Source organism: Pipistrellus kuhlii, unplaced genomic scaffold (assembly GCF_014108245.1).
Source record: "Pipistrellus kuhlii isolate mPipKuh1 unplaced genomic scaffold, mPipKuh1.p scaffold_m20_p_2, whole genome shotgun sequence".
Taxonomy (NCBI): Eukaryota; Metazoa; Chordata; class Mammalia; order Chiroptera; family Vespertilionidae; genus Pipistrellus; species Pipistrellus kuhlii.
In genome coordinates this window covers 91671906-91693011 of record NW_023425515.1, presented here as the reverse complement: position 1 = coordinate 91693011, position 21106 = coordinate 91671906, and the positions used below count along the sequence as shown (strand labels likewise).

The following is a 21106-nucleotide window of genomic DNA, read 5'->3' as shown; positions in this document are numbered from 1 at the left end:
TTAGGTACACAGGAAAGATGAATAAGATCGGAGGAGACAAATGTCTATAAAATGAATACTATTAAAAAGTAAAATGAGTAAAAATCCAATTGTCCACTGGAAGTTGAACCATTTGACATTTTTGGGTTTCTCCCACTCTCCAAGAGTAAATATTGGAAGGAGAGAGAGAATCTGATTGAGAAATTGGTTAGGGCTTCATGAAAGACATTGTATGTGAGATAGATTTAGATTTTGACCCATTAACTGGAGAGCACATAGGAAATACTTACCAGGAAATTTTGTGTGTGAATTATAAAGAGTGAAGTGCTCTATTTTAAAGAGAAACAAGTTTAGTTTTTCTCATTAGTAATAAAGATTGGGCCAAGATCTGTAAATGTTTTTATTTTTAGGTTCACTATCGTTTTTTCCTGGGCTTTTAAGTGTAATTTTAATGAGTAAATCTCATTGAAGACTATTAATTTAGCAAAAAATTTAATCTTAGGTATGCATTATGTTATTTTCTGAATATCTTTAAGGAGTTTTGATCTGCAAACTAAATATTTTCTTACATTTGTTTATTTACTTATTGATTGATTGATTGGTTATTTTGGAACTTTCTCTGAAACAACTTTCAAAATCACTACACCCATGTATTTTTTCCCCCCTTGATTAAATTAAGAACCCCCATTTTGGTGTGAACTTTTCTATGTCCAGGACTATATCAAAAGTTGCCACAATTCTTTCTTGTTCATCACTGGCTGACGGTATCAACATTATTTTTTTTAATCCTCACTTGAGGATATTTCTTCCATTGATTTTTAGAGATAGTGGAAGGGAGAAGGAGAGACAGAGAAACATCAGTGTGAGAGAGGCACATCAATTGGTTGTCTCCTGCATGCCCCCGACCAGGGCCAGAAGCCTGCACCTGGGATATGTGCCCTTGACCAGAATCAAACCCGGGACCTGTCACTCTACAGGCCAAGGCTCTATCCACTGAGTCAACCTGGGTAGGGCTGTCTCAATACTTATCAGCTGTTACCTGTGCCACTCATTTTTAATATAATGGAATGATCTTACAGTTTATTCAGGGCAGCAGAAAGAGTAGCCTGATATTTTAGAGCTGTATCCTGAAGAATCCCTGGATGAACTATCATGATATCTGGGATTTTTTTAAAGTAGAGTCTGGGGGTGGGGTAATTGAAGTGGAGTATATTTAACAGTAATGCACTGATATTCATAGCCCAGTTTTGACAAATGTGTTATGGGTGTGTAAGGTATTAGCATTAGGGCAAACTGGGATGAAGGGTATGTGGGAATTCTACCATATTTGTTCCATTCTTATAAATTTTATATTACTTCAAAATAAAAGGTTTATTTTGGAAAAAGAAGAAAAAGCTAGAGGGGAAATGAAGCAAATATGGCAGTGTTGAAAATGGTTGAAGCTGGGTGAGCAGAGCTTCACAGGGCTCCCCTCCACATGCCCGGGGTCAGAGCAGACGCCCCACACACGACTACTTCATTCTTTTGTCCACATCCTTAGCAACCCTGTCCTCCCGGCATTTAGTATTGTAAACACTGTCCACTAACTTTCCTGAGGCAAAAACATGAATTACTTCTAATGGCTAATTCTCATGGTGAATTATGATATACAGTAATTCAATTGTATTGTAATCATAAAAAGAACTAATGAATGGATGTGGCAGGGTATACTTCATAGCCTTCCATCACCAGTTGCTCTTAATTCCTTTATACAGTGAGTATAATTAGAAGAAGGCATCAATAAAGGGAAATAAAGCATATGCTAATATTACATGTTATAGAGTCTGGTTTTCTTCCTTACTAAAAAGGAAAAATTGGCTGGCTTACCAAGCAGGTGAGGTGACTATAAGAATATGTTTTAAAACAAAGGTTCTTTTACCTCTGTCTCTTAAGATGTGGCCCTAGTGACTGAAGGCCAAGAAGAGAGGACTAAAGTGGACTTAACCAAAAGGTTTTGAAAAATAGACTAGTTTTGTGTATGCTCTTTTAAGAATAATGTCTTGATCTGCCCATCAGCAAAAACATGTTCTTAGAATACCAACAAGCACAGGTTCTAGGATAAGCATCCTACCAGCCTGTTGGGGTCACACATGTGATGCTGATGGGGGCTCCTGTTATTATCCCTCGCCAGTTAGCATTTGTTCAGAACTTACCATGTTGTGAGTGCAATGGGCACTTGTGTGTGTATTTTCTTATTTACCATTCTCTTCAAACTCTAAGAATATGTTTGTGAAATTGTAGACAGGAGTTGTCTTGGGTCAGGCTTTAGAAAATAATTCTTCTCAATGCAGATCTAAAAAGGAGTATGGAATCATACACAGTTTCTTAATCATGGCAACTAATGTTCGTGGATTACCGGTTGTTTTAATATGAGCTTTTACTATTGAGATGAAAACCCCCCACAAAATTTCATGAATGCTTGTCTAAACTTTCCAATCTTCTTTTCTTTAAATAAGTGCCTTATTTCATCATCTGTTGAATTGTTTCTGCTTTACTGGCAGTAGAGAGATTAAAGGGTGCGATCCTTAGAGCAGGAGTCACCCACACTCCAGTGTGTGGCCTCAGACGGGGTCACTCCCCTCCAGGATCTGAGTGGCAGCAGCCAGCCTAGCACCACTGCCTTCCTAACCAAGCCTTGTGGTGTGGCCTGGGCATATCTATTTTAAGACCATTTGAATGATGCTCTTTTTCCATAACTTCAATGTGAGTTTCTAGGTCCAAAACAGTAGTTTGGCAGTTAGTATGATTTAACAATCCCCCCTGAAAATGTTTTATGTTCTATTTCTTATTACTATAAAATAAAAATAAGAAATCACTGGATTTGCCATTCTAACAGCAGAAAGTTATTTGGAGTAGTGAGGTGAAAGGTTACCTTCTTTGAAGAGGTGGATTAAAATAAATCAGGATTCATGTATAAAAATAAGCTGGCTTTTTATTTTTAAATGATATAAAGGACTTTAAATTGTGTTGCTGAAGGGCTTTATGAAAACTTATATAGAGTTTATACTTGTCCCTTGAACATGTGGAGGTCAATGACGCTAACGCCCTCACAGTAAAAAAGATCTACATATAACTTATTATTCCCCACAAACTTAGCTGTTGACTGGAAGCCTTATTGATTTCATAAACAGTTGTTGGACACATATTTTATACATTATATGCATTATGTATTTTATTCTTATAATAAAGTAAGCTAGAGCAAATAAAATGTTATTGAAAAAATCATAAGGAAGAAAAAATGCTTTTATAATACCATACGTATTTATTGAAAAAAATTTGTGTGTAAGTGGACCCCTGCAGTTCAAACCTCTGTGTAAAGGCCACCTTTGTTTTGCGTATTTTTATCAAGAAGTCAGTTCCAGGTATTTCAGTGAACACCTCTGTGTCTGCCATAGAAGTCATTTGGATTTCAAGGATATTGCAGGGGTTTACATTGGTTTAACAAGAATGTTTAGTATTTTTGCTACAAATATTTGCCTTAACAACCAAGAAGTACTGTTTGGTTTGCATTTAAAAACAGGGTTTCACAGCAAACCATGCCATATTTGCTAGCCGTCTGTACTTTTACATTCGGGGGCTCTCTTTCCTCCTCTTTTCCAGTTGTTTTGCACTTGTTGTCCAGTAAGGGAAGAAGTCACAGCATAAATTTATAGCACAATCCCATGGTTTATGCATCATTTTCACAACTTGATTTTTCTTTCTGAGCCCTGCTCTCCTTACCTGAAGCAAAAGTTGCAGTGACCTTCAAGCGGAATGCCTTGGAGAGTTGATAGTACAGGAGAGGGTCAAAGCACAAGTTTGACACCGCCAGGAGCAGTGTGGCCTCTTTGGCTTTGAAGAGGGAAATCCTGGTAGCACAATCAGATATGACCTCGGTCTGGCTGAGCGTGTATGGGATTCTGACAATGTGATAAGGAACAAAACATATAATGTAGGCTGCAGTCACTAAAAGTATGTTGACGAGAGCTCTTTTCACATTTGAATAATTTTCATTATCTTTGTTTCTGTAGAGTTGTCGAATTACTAGGCAGTTTGATATTAAAATGATGGCGGAGAAATTTAAAAATATAGCTATACACAGGAAGTTTGTCAGCAAATGCCAATTTCTTCCAAACTCCTTTTTGAATTCCACGCATCCTACATTTGGCTTTTCCTTAATGTCTTTGATGGGAATCACCATGTTTGGCACCATTATCAGAAGGACCATTCCCCACACGACGGCCGATATCATTTTGCCAAATGCAGGTTCTTGTATTCGATAAATCTTGCTGCTGTGTGTCAATTGAAGACAGCGGTCAATGCTGACAAATGCTAAGAAGATAATCGATAAGTACATATTAATGTAGATGAGGCAGGCTGTTACTTGGCAGTGGAATATCCTCAGCTTCCAGGGTGCCACACCCAAGTCAACAGCAATTTTCACTGGTAATGCCAGAGTGAGCAGGAAATCGGCTGTAAGCAAATTAATTAAGTATATGCTTACACACCTGTGATTTGTGTTTTTCTGCATGAAAGCCCATGTTGCAAAACAACTCCCAATAATTCCAATAAGGAAAACTAAGTAAAAGAAATATGTGAATGGTTCCAGATCTCTATACACTGGACAGAAGGTAGAACTGTTTGTCATCTTGTGCAAAAGTAAGGACGGCTCTTCTGAAAAACAAAATTTTAAAAATTTGTTAAAAGAGAAGGGAAGAGAGGTTAGTAATTAAAATTAGAAATTATTTCCTTTAAAATAAGCTGCACTCACAGTCCCACTGTCCCAATCTTTCTGATTCTTAGAATTTTTCTGATGAACTCTTCTAAATCATGTGGACTGGTGGGAACATCTTAGCTTAGGAGGAAACTTGGGTTTTCATGGTCTATTTTTGTGTTTTTGAGAAACCCCATTAAATTAGCTTCTAAAAGACATATTTTTGATATCTCACTTTTGCCTTCTGATAACTCTTCTTACCAGTTGGCTTGGAAGTTAGTTTGCAGAGGAGATAAGTAAACTGAAATTCTGAGAACTAGAGAGTCGGAACTAGGGTAAAATGTTTGGTTGTGGTTGAGCCGGAAGAGTCAAATGAGGCTGCCTGACTTTCTTTCTTTGTAGGTTGACAGAACTGCTCGTGCTGGAGGAACCTAGATTGAGGGGGTGAAAAGAGTAACAAAGCTGTACTAAAATTTAAAAGTAAATATTTCAAAAGTAGGCCCTTTATTGTCTAACCTACTAGAACATTTTCACAATCAAAATTTTCTTTTCTTTTTCTTCTTAGCAGAAAGTGTTGAAGGATTAGAGTCTAGTCCAGATTTTATGCTTATTACCTTCCTTTTCCTAGCTCCAGTTTCATGGTATAGACCTGTGGTGTCCACTATGGTAGGCTGTAGCCACATGTGACTACTGAGCATTTGAAATGTGGCCAGTCCAGATTGATATGTGTTGTAAATGCAGAACACACACTGGGTTTTAAAGATTGAGTACAAAATATTTTTTAAAATAGTACAAGTAGTATAATTGTATACATTATGCAAATAATATAACAATTAATAAAATATCTCATTAGTATTTTCATACTGAGCACATATAAAAATATTTCTGAAGTATTAAGTTAAATATAATGTTAAGATTAGTTTATCCTGTTTCTTTTTGCTATTAAGCTACTAGATAATTTTAAAGTGTCTCTGTGGTTTATATTATATTTATGTTGGACAGTGCTTGTATAGATGTTTCTGTATTATTAGTATTTTTAAGACATTTCAAGGATGTATTTTAAAGGCTTCTAGAACAAGGATACATGACATTGGTAACAAAACTCTCAAAGAAAAGCTCAGTTATATTAGTATCAAAACGTCTAACATTAACACTTGAGAGTTTTTTCTTTCTCTTTCATTGCGAGTTTTGAGGCAGTCAAGCTAGAACACTTTGATTTACACAATCCCATGTTCCTCCAAGTCTGGAACATTGGGTGTTAGAAGCCCAAGTTCAACCAATTGGACTTCACTGACTGCCTTTGACTTGGTCCCACGCCACTGATACCCCAAGGTCACAGACATTTCTTTCTGGGGCTGCTTCTTGAGATGCTCCCTTCTCATGCATATTAAATACCTTTCTTTTATTTTAACAAGAAGAGTATTTTTGTGTTTTAGCCATAAAAATGGATAGATAACTTTTTAAATGTAGTAACTAGTAAGTCTAATGGCTGACTAAGAAGGCTAGACAAGCCCATTCACTCAAACTTCCCTTAAAAAACACCCCCCCCCAAAAAAAAATAAAACAAAACAAAACTGCTGAAGCCTTTCTGAATCTTAATTCTCCTTAATTATTGAATGATCCATTATATGCATCTTGGGATGAAACAGTATGCAAATGGATTGACAAAGCAACAATATATAAATCTTCCCAAGTTAGTGTCATGGAAAGGGTACATGACCTTCCCCCTTTCTGACCTTGAGAGGATTTTAGAGTCCACAAATGGACATAAATTCAATAGAAACAATTAAGCACTGACTTTGTATCTGGCACTATGCTAAGGACTTTACATGTACCTGGTAACCTCCCATCATTCCTTCCATGTAGGTATTATTTATTCCTGTTTTCCAGATGAGAAAACTGAGGCACAACAGGTTAAGTAATGCCAAAGATTATATGGTTGGTTATAGAACCAGGATTTCAACTCGGGTTGTCTGATCTCAGAAACCACTCCAAAAGTCTGCCCCAACAATAATAGTATTAACAATGATGATGGTGATGATAATGATGATGATTATTATAGCAGCCATCCTTTACTAAGGGCAGCAACTATAGTCTAAGCAATTTTCATTCTTAATCTTTTTCTAAATACTAATAAAAGAAGTTGAGGCTTCATGTATTTTGATGTTTCATTTTATTATATATATATCCTGTTTCCCCGAAAATAAGACAGTGTCTTATATTAATTTTTGCTCCCAAAGATGTGCTAGGTCTTATTTTCAGGGGATGTCTTATTTTTCCATGAAGAAGAATATGGTACAGATTTATTGTTAAATGAAAATAAAGGAAATTTATTACCTGTATACGGTACGGTAGTATGGTAGTTGTCAACACAAACCAGACAAACTGTGAATCCTACAGTATCAAGAATTTACTCATTTATTCAATGACAATCATGTCATCATCTTCTGGAACATCATCATAACAATCCCATTCCTGAATTTCCTGGTGAATTTCTCGTGACTCCATTTCTTTCAGAATCAGTGGACCAAATCTCTCAAATATCAAGGTGGGGGGAGGGATATCACTTAAAATGACACAGGGGGGATCAGAGAGGGGAATCAAAATGGCACAGGAGAATCAGAGGGGGGAATTACACATTTTAGTAATCCCTTTTGATCCTCCTGTGTCATTTTGATTGCCCCCTCTGATCCTCCTGTGTCATTTTAAGTGATCCCCCTCCTCCCACCCCTGTGCCACTGAACACCTTCACCAGATATCACCCCTACCCCTTTATCAGACATTTACCCCCTGGGGCCTGCCTGGGGACTGTCACTGGGCTTGCTGGGGACTGGATCTGGGCTGGAGCAGGGTCTGCCACTGACTGAGAACCTTCAGTCATCATGAGGGCGGCTGCGAGCATCAGGTAGTGTTACCAGAGACAGACCAGCTCTCACCACCTTCGCCACATCCCGTTGGCTCTAATCCTTCTGTTCTACATGCATCTGCAAAAATCTCCTTCTCTCTCCTGCCCTGCGCTCACCGCTCACTCTGACCTCCGCTCCGCCTCCACATAGCAGTGACGTCAGGACTCCGCGTAATGTCACTGGTTGCTAGAAGCCAGTCGGGGCGGGCCTAGCGACCAGTTTACAGTAAATTAATTTTCATTGTGAGACAGCCTGGGGGGGGGGGGGCTTATTTTTTGGGGGATGCCTTATATTTCTTTCTTTTAAAAAAAAAATATATTTTATTGATTTTTTACAGAGAGGAAGGGAAAGAAATAGAGAGCTAGAAAGGTCAATGAGAGAGAAACATCGACCAGCTGCCTCTTGCACACCCCCTACTGGGGATGTGCCCACCACCAACGTACATGCCCCTGACCGGAATCGAACCTGGGACCTTCCAGTCCGCAGACCGATGCTCTACCGCTAAGCCAAACCGGTTTGGGCAATGCCGTATATTTCAATCAGAAGGAAACCTATAAGTAGGTCTTATTTTTGGAGGATGTTTTATTTTTGGGGAAACACGGTATACACACATACACACACACACATACACATACACACACATACACACACACACTAGAGGCCTGATGCATGAAATTCGTGCAGGAATAGATCTTCCTTCCCCCAGCTGCTGGCACCAGCTTCCCTCTAGCACAGGGAACCCATGCTTCCTTGCAGCCCTGGCTTCCTCTGGAAGGACTTTTGGTCTAATTAGCATATTATTCTTTTATTATATATATAAAGGAGTGGAACCTCTTTTCTCGAACTTAATTTGTTCCAGAAGGCTGTTTAAAACCAAGTCTTTTTTCCCTATTAGTAAATTGAGTTAATCCGTCCCAGACCCCCAAATGATTTTCTGGTTTAACCTTTCTTGCATACAGTATATGTCTACTGTGCTATTTAATATGTAAATAAACACTTAAAAAACAAAAAGAACATGAAATGTAAATGAAAATCAAACAAAAAGGAAATGAAATGTATAGTAAAAAAATGAAAATTTAACAATAATTAAAAGCAAAAAATATTCACAGCACAATATCCTGAGGTCAGCTGACTCATATTTGCACATTCTCCTTTTTCACCTGAGAGATGCATGACTGATCATACAAGCACCAGCATGAAAGGGTTGTCAGGTGGAGAAGCAAGTTTTTTGAGATGGGAGATGTTTGAGAAATGAAGTTCCACCATATTTCAAAACCAAACCAAAGTTCTATCCTTTAAGACTAACCTTTAATTTTGAAGTTCCCATGACCTAGTCTCTTCATACTTCCCCACTGTCTTTGTCCCTCCTTACTGCTTTAGATCGGAGAGGTCACCTCTGTCTGTGAACTGTTTCTTCTGTCTTTGTATTTTTGGTTGTGATTAAATTGTGGGATCAAAGGACTTTAAGAATGGGCATGTGCTCTGACCAGGAATCGAACCGGTGATTTCCTGATGCAGTGGACAATGCTCAACCAACTGAGTCACACTGGATGAGTATAATGTGCTTTTTAAAAGTGCCTCATTGCTTATTCTGTCATATATAATAATAGGCTAACACAAAAATAGACCCGAACAACTGAACATCCTGTTGATATGACATGCGCTGACTACCAGGGGGCTTGCGCTGAACATGAGGGATGTTGACCAGGGCCAGATGGTGGAGCAGGTGAGTGGTAGCACCAGACCAAGGCAGGGAGCCAGTTGCTGTCATTGAGGTGAACCTCTGGTGGTTACTGAAAAGTCTTTGCTCCCATATGCTGCAGTTCTGCCTGGCGATCACACCTGCAGCTTGCATTGGCCCTACTCACACTCACCACCAGTCCTGGAGCCGCCACTCATACCCGCTGCCAGTGCCAGCCCCACTCACACCCACAGCTGGCGCTAGAGCTGCTGCTCGCACCCGCTGCCAGTGCCCAGAGCCTGTCCCAATAGCTTGGTGCCATCAGCAGGTGCAAGTGGTGGCTACAGGCCCTGATCACCCCTGAGGGCTTTTCCACCTCTTCCTTCTCCCAAGGGGCTATCAGGGCAGCAGCTGCCACTCACACCTCCTGATGGTGTCAGCCCTAATCACCCCCTGCTGCTGGCACAGGCCCAAATGGCTCTGCACCTTCAGTGGGTGTGAGTTGGGGATGGGGGTTGGGGGAGGGAGGGCTGTGGAGCAGAACTGCTGACAGATGGGGGACCTGGGGCTGCAGTAGGAGGGGATGGGGGGTGGGGCACGGAGGTCCTGTGCCTACTGTAGCCTCACAGCCCACAGTTCCTTTATATAAGTGGGTTTTTAAGTTACTTTAGGGGTAGGTCTCTAGTTATACAATAAAGCCTTATTTTATAGAAGAATGTATAGTAAACACAGATTAGAGAAGGATTTGTTTTGATCAATTAATATTCTCTATAACTGGCACTGACCATATATACCACCCATAAGGAATTTATTTAAAAATAATCACAGTGTGTTTATGTATACAATAATGCTTGAGAATCACATAGTGCCTTGCAGTGGCTTCCATCAACCTGTCTAGATTGCAACAGAAACAAAATCTCTTCATTTAAAATTTTGGTATGTCAGTTAGAGGTTAAATTATACTATAATAACATCTGTGTTATCAATAATGAATTTGTAAACTAAATACTTGATTAATAATTTGTCAGCCACTTATTAGCCTGTGGAAAGTTGTGGTATCCAGAGGTACTCCAGCAAAATAGAAAATATTTCAAGTGTCTCCTTTATTTGGATTGAAAGCCCATTGCTTAGAAAATAAACAAATTAGGTTTTTTATGGAAGTCACAATGGAATTTTTTTGTAATTACCTATTATAATGTGTATAGTAAGAAGTGATTTTAAGAACCATTGTGCCCTGTTGTGAGGACCAATATGGCCTTTATTCAGCCAGTGGTAAAATTGAGTTACTTATTAGCAAGTATTCAGTCTTGTATGGATTAAGCTGTCTTTCTGAGAATGGATGGGGTCTTTAGATAGAAGAACATTATAGTGTAGTTCACAGTGAAAATCTACTTAGAGATTAATAACTGGTGCTTTCTCACCCAGCAACCTTGCTACATGTTGACATTTCCAATTACATGATTTAAATACCAAAAATTATAGCTTTTCCTTCCAAGGAAAGCCAGTTGAGAATATTAAGTATTTAAAAAGACATACCTGGGAGTGTATTCCCGAAGCCTCAGGGGCCGCTCTCCAGTCCTCAGAGAAGCATGTGCTGTCCCCCTGGCTGTCGCAGTAACAGCTCTATTGAGGGGCTGCTGGCTGTACTAAAAATTTCCTTTCCTTTTGTGTGGTTTTAAATGTCACACATTGACGTAGATGAAACTGTGGTTTGCAAATAGCTTAACTCTATGAAGGTCTACTAAGGAGGTTCTTTTCAGTCTTGTGTATGCTTTCTTAAGCAATTCAGATTAGTTTATTCTAATATTAGAGGATTTTTATTTGTCCATTATAGTGCTTAATTTTTTTTAAACACGAAAGTTGTGTTTTTCATCATAATGATTTTAAAGAACATTAATTTTTATGCCTCGAAAGGGTGTTCAAGCAAATTTCTTTAGTTCTACATATTGATTCCCATCAGCCTTTCAAAGTTATAATTTTAAAATAATTGTTGCTGTATGGATCCTGCTAGAGATACCTTTTTTAATAAATAAACAAAGAAGATGTGATTTGACATCATCTGGTAACCTACTCTATATTTTATTTTTCTTTATTCTTTTTCATTGTAGAAAAATCTGGAAATAGAAGAGGTAAATCACTGTACACAGAGATAATCCCTGTTAACTTTTTAAGCACATACATTTAAAATTTTCTGAATGTATATATACCCACTTAAAAATATTATTATATTGTACATACTGGTTCATAGTTTGTACTTTTTTCACTCAATATATTGGATTTGTTTTCCTTAGTTATTAGAGTAGGCATATAATGAATATTTGTCAATTTTGCCCAAACAGCTTAATGAATTGAGACAGTTAATTTGTAATTATTAGATTGGATGAAACTATGCATTTTAAATTTTTGGGTCATTGTTCAATCTGCCTGTGAGTGAGCAAATATTTAATGAGTATCTGAATGGAGCCCAGCATGGTGATTGACCTAACAAAAAAAATCAATCTGTTATCTCTGTCAATTATTGGCTGTTAGGTTATGCTTCTTGCATGAGGGTAGCTTTTACAAAACAGAATATTAAGTGTACATTTTAAGAACATTTTAATAAGTTCTAAGTCTGCTGGTGCAAAGTCAATTTGTAGTTGAGCCATTGCCTGGTCATTCATGGTCTGCTTTCTTCTGTTGCTTCATTCTTTGGTAGATGCTTCGATTTCATCTCTTTTTCTCCTAATAATTCTTAGTTCCCAAATAATTAGAAAAATGTTCAAAGGAACCTTTCCAGAGTTTAAAATTCAGTCCCTTTTTGTCTTCACTTTAAAAAAGAAAATTCCTCAAAAACCTAAATGGGAAATGCCAAGCTGAGGTAATGAATTTAGAAAGAGTCAAAGGGACCTTTTGAAAAAAAGCAATGAGAGGATGCTTATGATGATTTTGGCCATTTGTTTCAGATATTCTGGTGTCCTCCAGATCCATGTAATTATTGTTTTTATTTTGCAGAAGAAGAGGTTTGGTTTTTTGTTTGTTTGTTTGTTTGTTTGTTTGTTTGTTTTAACATATGTTCACTTAAAAATTAGAGGAAAAACCCAAACTCGCTCCCCTTTGTATTTGATTCTGGTTCAGCACCAGTGTTAACTCTCATTATGATAGTGCTTGGAAATGATCAGTCTTTTTAGATCTGTGTGGGACAGAGCTCACTGAAAACACTTCAAAAAAGACTTGCCTGCAGATGGTTAGGTAAAATGGTATGGTGGGGGATAGGGAAGCTGAGATGGAGAGAATTTGGCGAGATAGTTGGCTGCCAGCTCAGTGGTGAATGATTTTAACTTGGTGTGAAGGAAAATAGAATAAAAAGGTTTTGGTAAAGTTGTTTTTTAAGTTGGTGTATTTATATGTTTACTTCCATGTTCACTTTGGGGTATAGATAGAGCTAAGAAGTACATTCTACTGTCCTTAAAAACCCACCTAGGCCTTTGTGTCTGGATTGCCAAATGTTCAAGAGCTGAAGTACCCCAGATCTCAGAGTTCTGTTTCCTTTTTGGAATAGTGGGAAACCACACTTTTAATAGTGAAACTGAACCAGGTTCTTCCTTTTGAGAATGAGCTTGAGGCACCTTGTGTTTTGTGGAAGTTTATTCACAGTGGAAATATACTTTAGGGGGCTGTTGTACCTCTTCTTTGTATTAACATGAGTTCCATTTGAATTTCCATAAGTCACCTTTTTTCTGTTTTATTAGGACAAATGTTGTTCAGGTTGTCTCTTGTTAGTGTTCTAGGAAATGACACATAACCACTAACCCAGTACTTCAGAAACCCAAGTGGGAAGGAGTGAGGGGAAATTATTTTTCCCTTATTTGGTCATGACAACAGTACATTTTATTAGAAACTAGAGGCCCGGTGCATGAAATTCATGCATGTGGGAGGAGGGTCCCCTCAGCCTAACCTGCACCCTCTCCAATCTGGGACCTCTGCCTGACTGCTGGTTTAGGTCTGATCAGTATTCCACTGTTGCCACTCTTCTCATGGAATTTGCAAGTCAGGATACTCTCAACAGTAACTTACATCCTGACACTTTTTATGATCCTTGGTTAATGAATGCTGGTGATCAAAACTTCTCTCTAGCAGCTTGTGTGGCTGTGATCAGCCTTCTCCTTGGAGCCACTTTTGTGCTTTTGGTTTGTGCTTTGAAATTTTTTTTTAAAGCCATGTAATTCCCTTTCCCACTTGGATCACTCCAAAGTTTTTTTTCCTGACCCTAGTATCTTCAAATTTGTGAGTGAAGGACATTTTGGACAGAGTTTATAGCTCTTACAAGATGTTGCTTTGTCTGCATGATTTAAGCTCTGCCTTCATTTGTTACCTTTATAATGAAAGGGAGTAAAAATTTGGAAATGTTTTGAAGGCAAATGTTTTGCATGTTCTTGGACTGTGAAGTTGGTTGTAAGAATGGCTGAGCATATTCCTGTCATTTTCCTTGCCCTCCTTTTGCTCTTCTGCCTTTTTATTGACAGTGCAGTGCTGTTTGGGGGTCAGCACACAGTCCATTTGGCCTTTCTGCTGTGAGGTGCAACTGCTCTTTAACCCACGGTTATAAAATAAATAAATGGAAGGAAATTCTTTAAAAAGAACCTTTAAAGGTTATCTTGTTTGTTTTTAGTCACTGAGTTCATTTTTTTCTTTTCCACTTGTGTCATTAGGCTCCCTTTTTAATGAAGTATGAGTAACACATTTTCAAAGCTCAGAACTCTCAGTTTCACAAATTCTGTAATTTTTCCAGGAGTAGGTTCTTTAGAGGAATTCTCCCTTTCTTTTCATGTGAACCTTTGTTTTTTGATGAAGTAAAGAAAAATTCCAACAACAAATATTTATTGATTTGCAGGCTGCCTCTTTAGCGCCCATCCTAGGGAATATTTTTGTGACTTTTAGAAGGTTACAATGTAGAAGGGTTGACAAAAATATGTAGAACCTGCAGTGATCCAAATCTGCTACTGGCTGTTAGAACTTGTGAATCCAGGAGATGCCCAGTGGGATGAAGGGATGCTTCTGGAAAGTGGGAGCATGACTGGTGAATGTGAAGTGTGTTTGCAGACTCTCAGGCATTCTGGGCAGTTGGAGTATCTGAGCAGGATCTGTGTGAGGACAGAGATGAGACCAAATGTTAGACCAACCTGGCCAGCCTTGGATGCTTCAATAAGAGGGGCGAGCTCAGGAAAATTGTGTGTCAGTTCAGCAGTGGGTAACACTGCGGTGTTATAATAGAATGTGTGGAGTCAGGGGAGAATGTGGAAGGCAAGATGCCACTTAGAAGAAGACTGCAGTCCTGTTAGCTGAGAGGCTTTGAGGATCGGAAATGCACGGCAGTGGGAGGGAAGCGACCAAGGTTCAGTGCTGGGAAGGGAAGTGTGAAGAAGAGAGAATCTGGTGTGTTGACTTCCTGTGTTTTTAGTGACATTTCATTATTTTATGTAGCACAGATTGCTTTTTATTCCTCTCAGTTAGATATTAAATATTCCTCAGTGCTTTGTCTGTCACCATCCGGACACCTGAATATAAACTTGTAAACACCTCAGATGCTCTTATTTTGAACAACATTGATGGAAACACTGCATTTATTATAAAAAATAGCTTTTTATTCAGCTAAATGCTTTAATAATATAAAACATAATATAATGCACGTTTTTAAAAAAATGATACCAGGCTGAAATTGGCTTTTACTTTAGAAACAAAATGAAGATTAATTCCTTATTTCAGTGAGATGTCAGAGAGTTGGTATTCTCAGAAAGCCAAGGGCCCAAAGTGGAACATGATAATTAATAGCTTGAAAAATCTGTGAGTTACAATTTACTGTAGAAAAGAGATTATCAAGAAATTGTTTTTAAGTAATATGATGGTTTATATGGAGATAATGAAAACCATCTTTTGGTGTCTTATGTCCAGGGATGGAGTGATAGGGAATAAGCCCATGGGACTTTGTCATGCACTTTGGGGGTTTAGCAGTTCAGCAGTGACTGCGATTTGGGAGGGAGAGGGAGTAGTGTAGCTCTGGGCTTCCCTGGATGTACTGGATCCAAGGGGCTGGAACAGCAGGATTACCCTGACCCAGAGTCCTGCGTTGTTGGTCCGCACAGCACTGAATAAAGATAACTGGTGAAAATAGTTTTCATATCTGTTGTGGTTGAGATGGGCCTCATTTTATAACACTGCCTCCCGCTTTTCCCTCAGCCTGTGGGGTGGGGAGATAGGAATGGAGCCGCTTCTATTCCTTAACAACCTGGAGACCTTATTTTATGGAATACTTTATTTCTTTTCTGCAGCTAGTTTATCAATAAGGTTTAAAAAAATCTATGTACTACTGATAAAGTATACAATATTTAATCATTTTGTATAAACAGTGCTATGAAATGATTGAAGCATTTTTCAGAGTGGCTTGTGAGAAAGGAAACTAGATTTTGTTGAAGTATTTTTTTGGGGGTATTTCTTGTCATGAAATGGAAGTCTGCGTGCCATTGGCTGCTTGCAGACAATAGGTGACCAGGGGAAATGGTGGTTTTCCTTTGAAGAGCACTGGGTGTGGTGGTTCCCCCTTGCAACCACACACCTCACAGTGCTGTTTCTCAGAGCACAGCCCCAGGCGTTTTGGAGGGGGATGACCTGTTTTGTGTGTAATTGTAAAGATGCAATCTCCTGGTGTTACAGATATTATCTGTATGAATAAATATACTGACTTTCCTTCTTTCTCCAGTGCCAGTTAGAACATGCAGGGTGGGTAAGGACAGACCACATCAGATGGAAGCACAGCTGGTGTATGGTGTTTTCTAGAGTTCCTGGACTACTTCTTTAGCTAAGCCAATATACCAGGTCTTACTCATTTGTAGGTAACAAAGAAATACAATGATGATACCACTTATGCTATAGAAGAGATTTATTAGCTGAGTGTCCACAGTTGTGGCAGCGGCCTTAGTAGAGGCTGATGAAGGACCTTGGTCGCTGGACCAGGGCTGGGTTGGTAACACTTCTCTGGCCATCTTGTGCAAGGTTAGTTTCAACTCAGAGAAAGCTGTGATCTTTGCTTTTGTGGTGGCCGATGGAAGAAGCACTCTGGACTTTGCATGTTGACAGCAAGCCCTCTGGAGAATTTCTCAGGAATTTAGGACTTTCTCATATTGGGTCCTGTTCCCTCTCAGCATGTGGCCAGTAGACTTGGACATACTGGTTATCAGTTACGGCCTCACCCTGATGTCAGGGACAGGGTGGGCTCCAGGACTGTATATGGCCAAGAACAGGAAAAGGTGAATTTTCCAAAGGAAAATAATTTGCTTTTACTGCTGAGAAAAAAGTGTGGAAGTTGAGGAGATAACCAACGAGTGGGCATTGCTGATGATGACATTTTTTAAAAGACAGTTGCAAGGTGAGGGCATCTTTGTGGGTGGGTTTCATGTGTAACCTTTTTATATGTCTGTGATTTCTTTGTTTCTTGATTCTTGTCTCAAATGTTTCTTTTATAAAAAACGCTTTTGAGTATTTTTGTATAGGTGGTTGAACCAATTACACATCAACATAGAGCCTTAGTTTAGTTCAAGAAAACTTGAGGATTCTTATTAAAGGGGCGTTTTTGTTTCAGTCAAGAACCACTTCTGAGTCCCTTTCTATTAGATTTCTGCATGTAAAATGTTGCAGAGCAGCTGTCAGTATATCATTCTATCCACACATATGTTTTCTTTTCAATGCTGTCTTGGAATTCAAATTGTATGGCTTGAAAACACATGACCCAATTGGCTGAAACTAAGTGCCTGCTGGCCTTTTGGTGAGGCTCAAGCTCTTAGCACATTATCATCTCTTTTTCTTTTTCTTAATTATGTTTTTTATTGATTTTTCTTTTAGAGAGAGAGGAAAAGAGAGGGAAAATAGAGATAGAAACTTAAATGAGGGAGAAACAGAGATTGGTTGCCTCCTGATACCACCCAGTGGGGATCGAGTCCTCAACCCAGGCATCTAACAACCTCTCTGGGTATGGGTCGACATTCAACCACTGACTGGCCAGGCTCGCCATCATATTCAGTATTCCCTATTTTCCATTTTCTTACAACCAAACTTACATTGCCTTCCTGCCACCACAGCACCTGGGTGTAAACACTGCACAGGCGGCCTGACACTTGAATACCTTCACGATAGCCTTCTCTACAGAAGGGCCTGGAGTGTGCATTCCCTGCCGCCTGCCTGCACTGGTGCTGGTGACTGCCGCAGAGTCGGAGTGAACCATTGTTGCTAGTGCTCTACAGCTTCCTTCTGTTGTAGCCCTGGACCTGAAACTTCTAAGATGTATTAACTGTTCCCCAACCATGCTTCACAGAATCCTTATCTGCATTGCATGTTGTTTTTGGGAAATCTTGCCTTTTACACCAATGATCTATTTTGGCACAGTGGTACAAAGGCATTCTCCTTGTGTTACCCATCTTCTTTTTGTGACTTTCATTTTTGCCCATGTCCAATGGGGCATTTCAAACACTGGCCTTTAGTAATTTGTCCTGACCCATGGGAAGGATGAAAAACAAACTAAGTCAATTTCTTTTGCAAATATATTTAGCCAAACTAGTAAAGCAAAATTAGTTTTAGCTAGCATGCTTATAGTAGATTGACAATTGTGTTTTTTTGACCCAGAGTTGGGAGCAGGGAGCTTTTACAAGGATAAAAAGTGGGCACAGGATATAAAATCCTTCGCATCTCTTCTTCAATTTAAGGTGTGCTTTCTGAGTTTTGCCTAAAATCTGACGGAGCATATGCAATACTTTATTAACATGCATAATTGAGCACTTTAAACAAACTACCCCATGTCTTGACTATGAGGAAATCTGGTAATATTTTTTTCATGTCTTGATTATTTAAAAAAAAATGAGACTATTTAAAATAGTTTTTCTTTATTAGTACATATACAGTAAAGAATGTAATATATATAAACGTGACTTACAAAAAACTTTTGAAAAGAACATTGGAAAGATGTGCTGAATGTCTTGTAGCTGGTTAATAGCAAAGAAAGATTGTTTTCATAAGTCATAAGCCAGCAACCGTAGTCCATATCTGCACATATTCATTGTTTTTCAGAAAATGGGATGAATAAATTTTTGTTTTATGTATAACTTGTCAGTCATTATTATTCGTTGTAGATTTTTTTTTTTTTTTTTTTTTTTTTATCAAGTCTAGTTGCTTTCTAAGAAAACTGCTCCCTCTCTCCAAGGAAGAATGTATGTGGCCAGTGAGAGAGAGAGAGAGAGAGAGAGAGAGACAAAGAGAGAGAGAGAATCTTTCTCCAAGGCACCCTGTTTTTTGTCCCTGCCATGAACAGGAGAAGTCGTGGCAGCACCTGCCCATATCTAGCTTCCCTTGGTTGAGCCCACTTTTTAATTTTTAATACAATATAATATTATATATATTGGTTTCATAGAGGAAGGGAAAGGGAGAGGGAGAAAGACAGAAACATCAATGATGAGAGAGAATCATTGACTGGCTGCCTCCTGCACAGCCCCTACTGGGGATGGAGCCCATAAGGAGCCCATAACCTGGGCATGTGCCCTTGACCAGAATTGAATCTGAGATCCTTTAGTCCTCAAGCCAACACTCTGTCCACTGAGCCAACCAGCCAGGACTCAAGCCCACTTTTAAAAGTACTCTAATACCAGAACTCCAGGCTCATGAAGTGGCTTAACCCATCTCTACAGAGGACATTATTAAAAAGGTATTTATATCATCCTCAAAATACTAACAGAAAAAAATATGTTTTTTATTGCAAAGTACATAATTTACATATACTTTCCTTTGAAATGCCATGAGATAGATCAGTGGGTGTCTTCTTTTTCTCCTTCAAATCAGACAACTTGGCTCCCTCACTGCAACAGGCTCTAGCTATTGCCTGCCTTTAAGTTGGTCTTGATGTTCCTGCTGAAAAACTGCCCCTAACTTATTAACTTAATTATTGTACTTGGAGAGGAAGCACACCCCTGATAATTGATTGCTGCTTATTTTCTTATTGTCTTTGCTGCTTAAAATTCTGTATTAACTGACCAGATTAGGGTTCTATTTTGATATGATTGAAAAATGTATAGTATATTCTTTTTTTCTTTGATGTCACACAAAAGCATGGAAACTTGTATTTTAATCATTGTATTAAATTGGAGAGTAATGCTTAGTGATGGTGCTTATTATCACGGCCATTCCCCCATTTGCTCCTCCATTTGTGTAACTGAAAGTTACAAACATGCACACAGGGACCTCATTTGAAAGGCAGGAAATCACAGCGTATCTGTGCTTTCATGCATCATATTTCTCCTCCTGGTTTGGGAAGTTTCTAGGTCATGCTGAGCTTTTAGTGGGATGTGCAATTTCTTACATAAGATTTCTCTAAATGGCTGGCATAGAAAGAAATAAATAATAGGGTCTAAGCACACATTTGCTGCTGACAGTATCAGAGTGAATTCTTTCACATAGTACAAGATTTCTTTGGATTGACAGCTGAAAGAGCCTTCTGTTTGGCTCTGTGTGTAGGAGATTCTGGCAATGTGGTAAGGCACAAAGCAGACAAAGAATACTAGCATGATGCTGAATATATTGCGGCTGGATTTCCTCTTGACGGAAATGGAATTCTTTCGGGACTTCATGTGGGACTGGAAGATTTTCCTTGTGATGGCAGTGTAGAAAATGATTAGCAGAAGGAACACAATCCAGAAGATGCCCACGAAGATGTAGCTTGATGCCTTGTGCCACTTGAGTCCCAGTTCATTTTTAAGCTGCATGCATTTTACCTGTGTGCCATCCTTAGCACTCTGGTTGGTCAGGATGATGTTGGGGATAGCGAGCAGGAGCATCAGCAGCCACACCGTCACTGCCAGGAGCTTGCTGTAAGTCACCGACTGGGTGAAAGAAGTCAGGAGAGGCTTCACGATTTTGTAGTATCTGTCGAAGCTGATGAGCCCAAAGAATACAATGCCAGCGTACATGTTGACATAGAAGAGCACGGCCGACACCCGGCACACGAACACGCCCAGCTGCCAGGGACCCAGACCCGAGTCACTGAGGATCTTGAAGGGGAAGGTCAGGCTCATCAGGAAGTCGGCAACCACAATGTTCTTGAGATAGATGATGAAGCTCTTGGAGTTGGGCACGTAGCAGAAGACCCAGCCTGACACGCCATTGAGCAGCACGCCCGCGATGAAGACCAGCAGGTAAAGCACAGGGATGATTTGCTGTGTTATGACGGGATTTTGGGAGCAGGACTCTGCTGGAGGCCGAGAGGTGGTGGAATTCAACATTTTGTAATTTCCGAAGGAGAGGCCTGGAAAATGAAGTGAAATATTCAGGGCACTTAGGGCTTTCCAAGTTAATTGCCAGATAAGAAGGCAAAAGGCAGTGAATTTAATCAAACCCACCACATTCTTGAAATTAAGTTTGTTTTTTTTTGTTTGTTTGTTTTTAATATATTAGACACCCACCCCTTCTTCTTCCCTGCCCCGCCCCCCTTTTTTTTTGAAAAGGCAAACACAGGTGGCAGGAAAGAAAAATTGGATGTAGTAGGACAGCCTGAGAACCCTAAGCATTTCCCTAAATGACAATGATTCCCTATAAAACTCCAAAATTCTAGGACATACTCATTTAAATATAGTCTCAAAAGGTAATAAAATGGAAAGCAGAGAACTATTCTGTTTCTGCTTCGCTTAATTCAAAGCTTTGTTAATTCACTAGGTATAAGAGCTGTTGATACAGACCTTATTCTTTAGACAGCGTACCCTGCACATATTGTGGACACAGCACAGTGTCTGCCAAGCATAC

General features: G+C 39.2%; 3 protein-coding genes across 6 annotated transcripts in view; 1 reads left to right on the top strand and 2 right to left on the bottom strand.

The window, feature by feature from the left end:
- The window catches only part of MED12L (mediator complex subunit 12L), a 353473-nt gene that overhangs the window by 121112 nt on the left and 211255 nt on the right, over positions 1-21106 (top strand). The gene's annotated exons all lie outside the window — the stretch shown is intronic.
- Positions 3483-12256, bottom strand: GPR171 (G protein-coupled receptor 171). The gene is made up of 2 exons (XM_036443876.2): positions 10835-12256; positions 3483-4671 (listed from the first exon to the last, which is right to left on the bottom strand). The coding sequence occupies exon 2, from the start codon at positions 4643-4645 to the stop codon at positions 3686-3688; it is 960 nt and encodes a 319-aa protein (XP_036299769.1). The 5' UTR covers positions 4646-4671; positions 10835-12256; the 3' UTR covers positions 3483-3685.
- Positions 18850-21106, bottom strand: part of P2RY14 (purinergic receptor P2Y14) — a 71747-nt gene continuing 69490 nt past the window's right edge. For all 3 annotated transcript variants that reach the window (XM_036443870.2, XM_045584087.1, XM_045584088.1), the window contains one exon: positions 18850-20612. In XM_036443870.2, coding sequence (XP_036299763.1) covers positions 19573-20589 — 1017 coding nt within the window. In that variant the 5' untranslated portion in view covers positions 20590-20612 and the 3' untranslated portion in view covers positions 18850-19572. The remainder of the gene's footprint in view (positions 20613-21106) is intronic.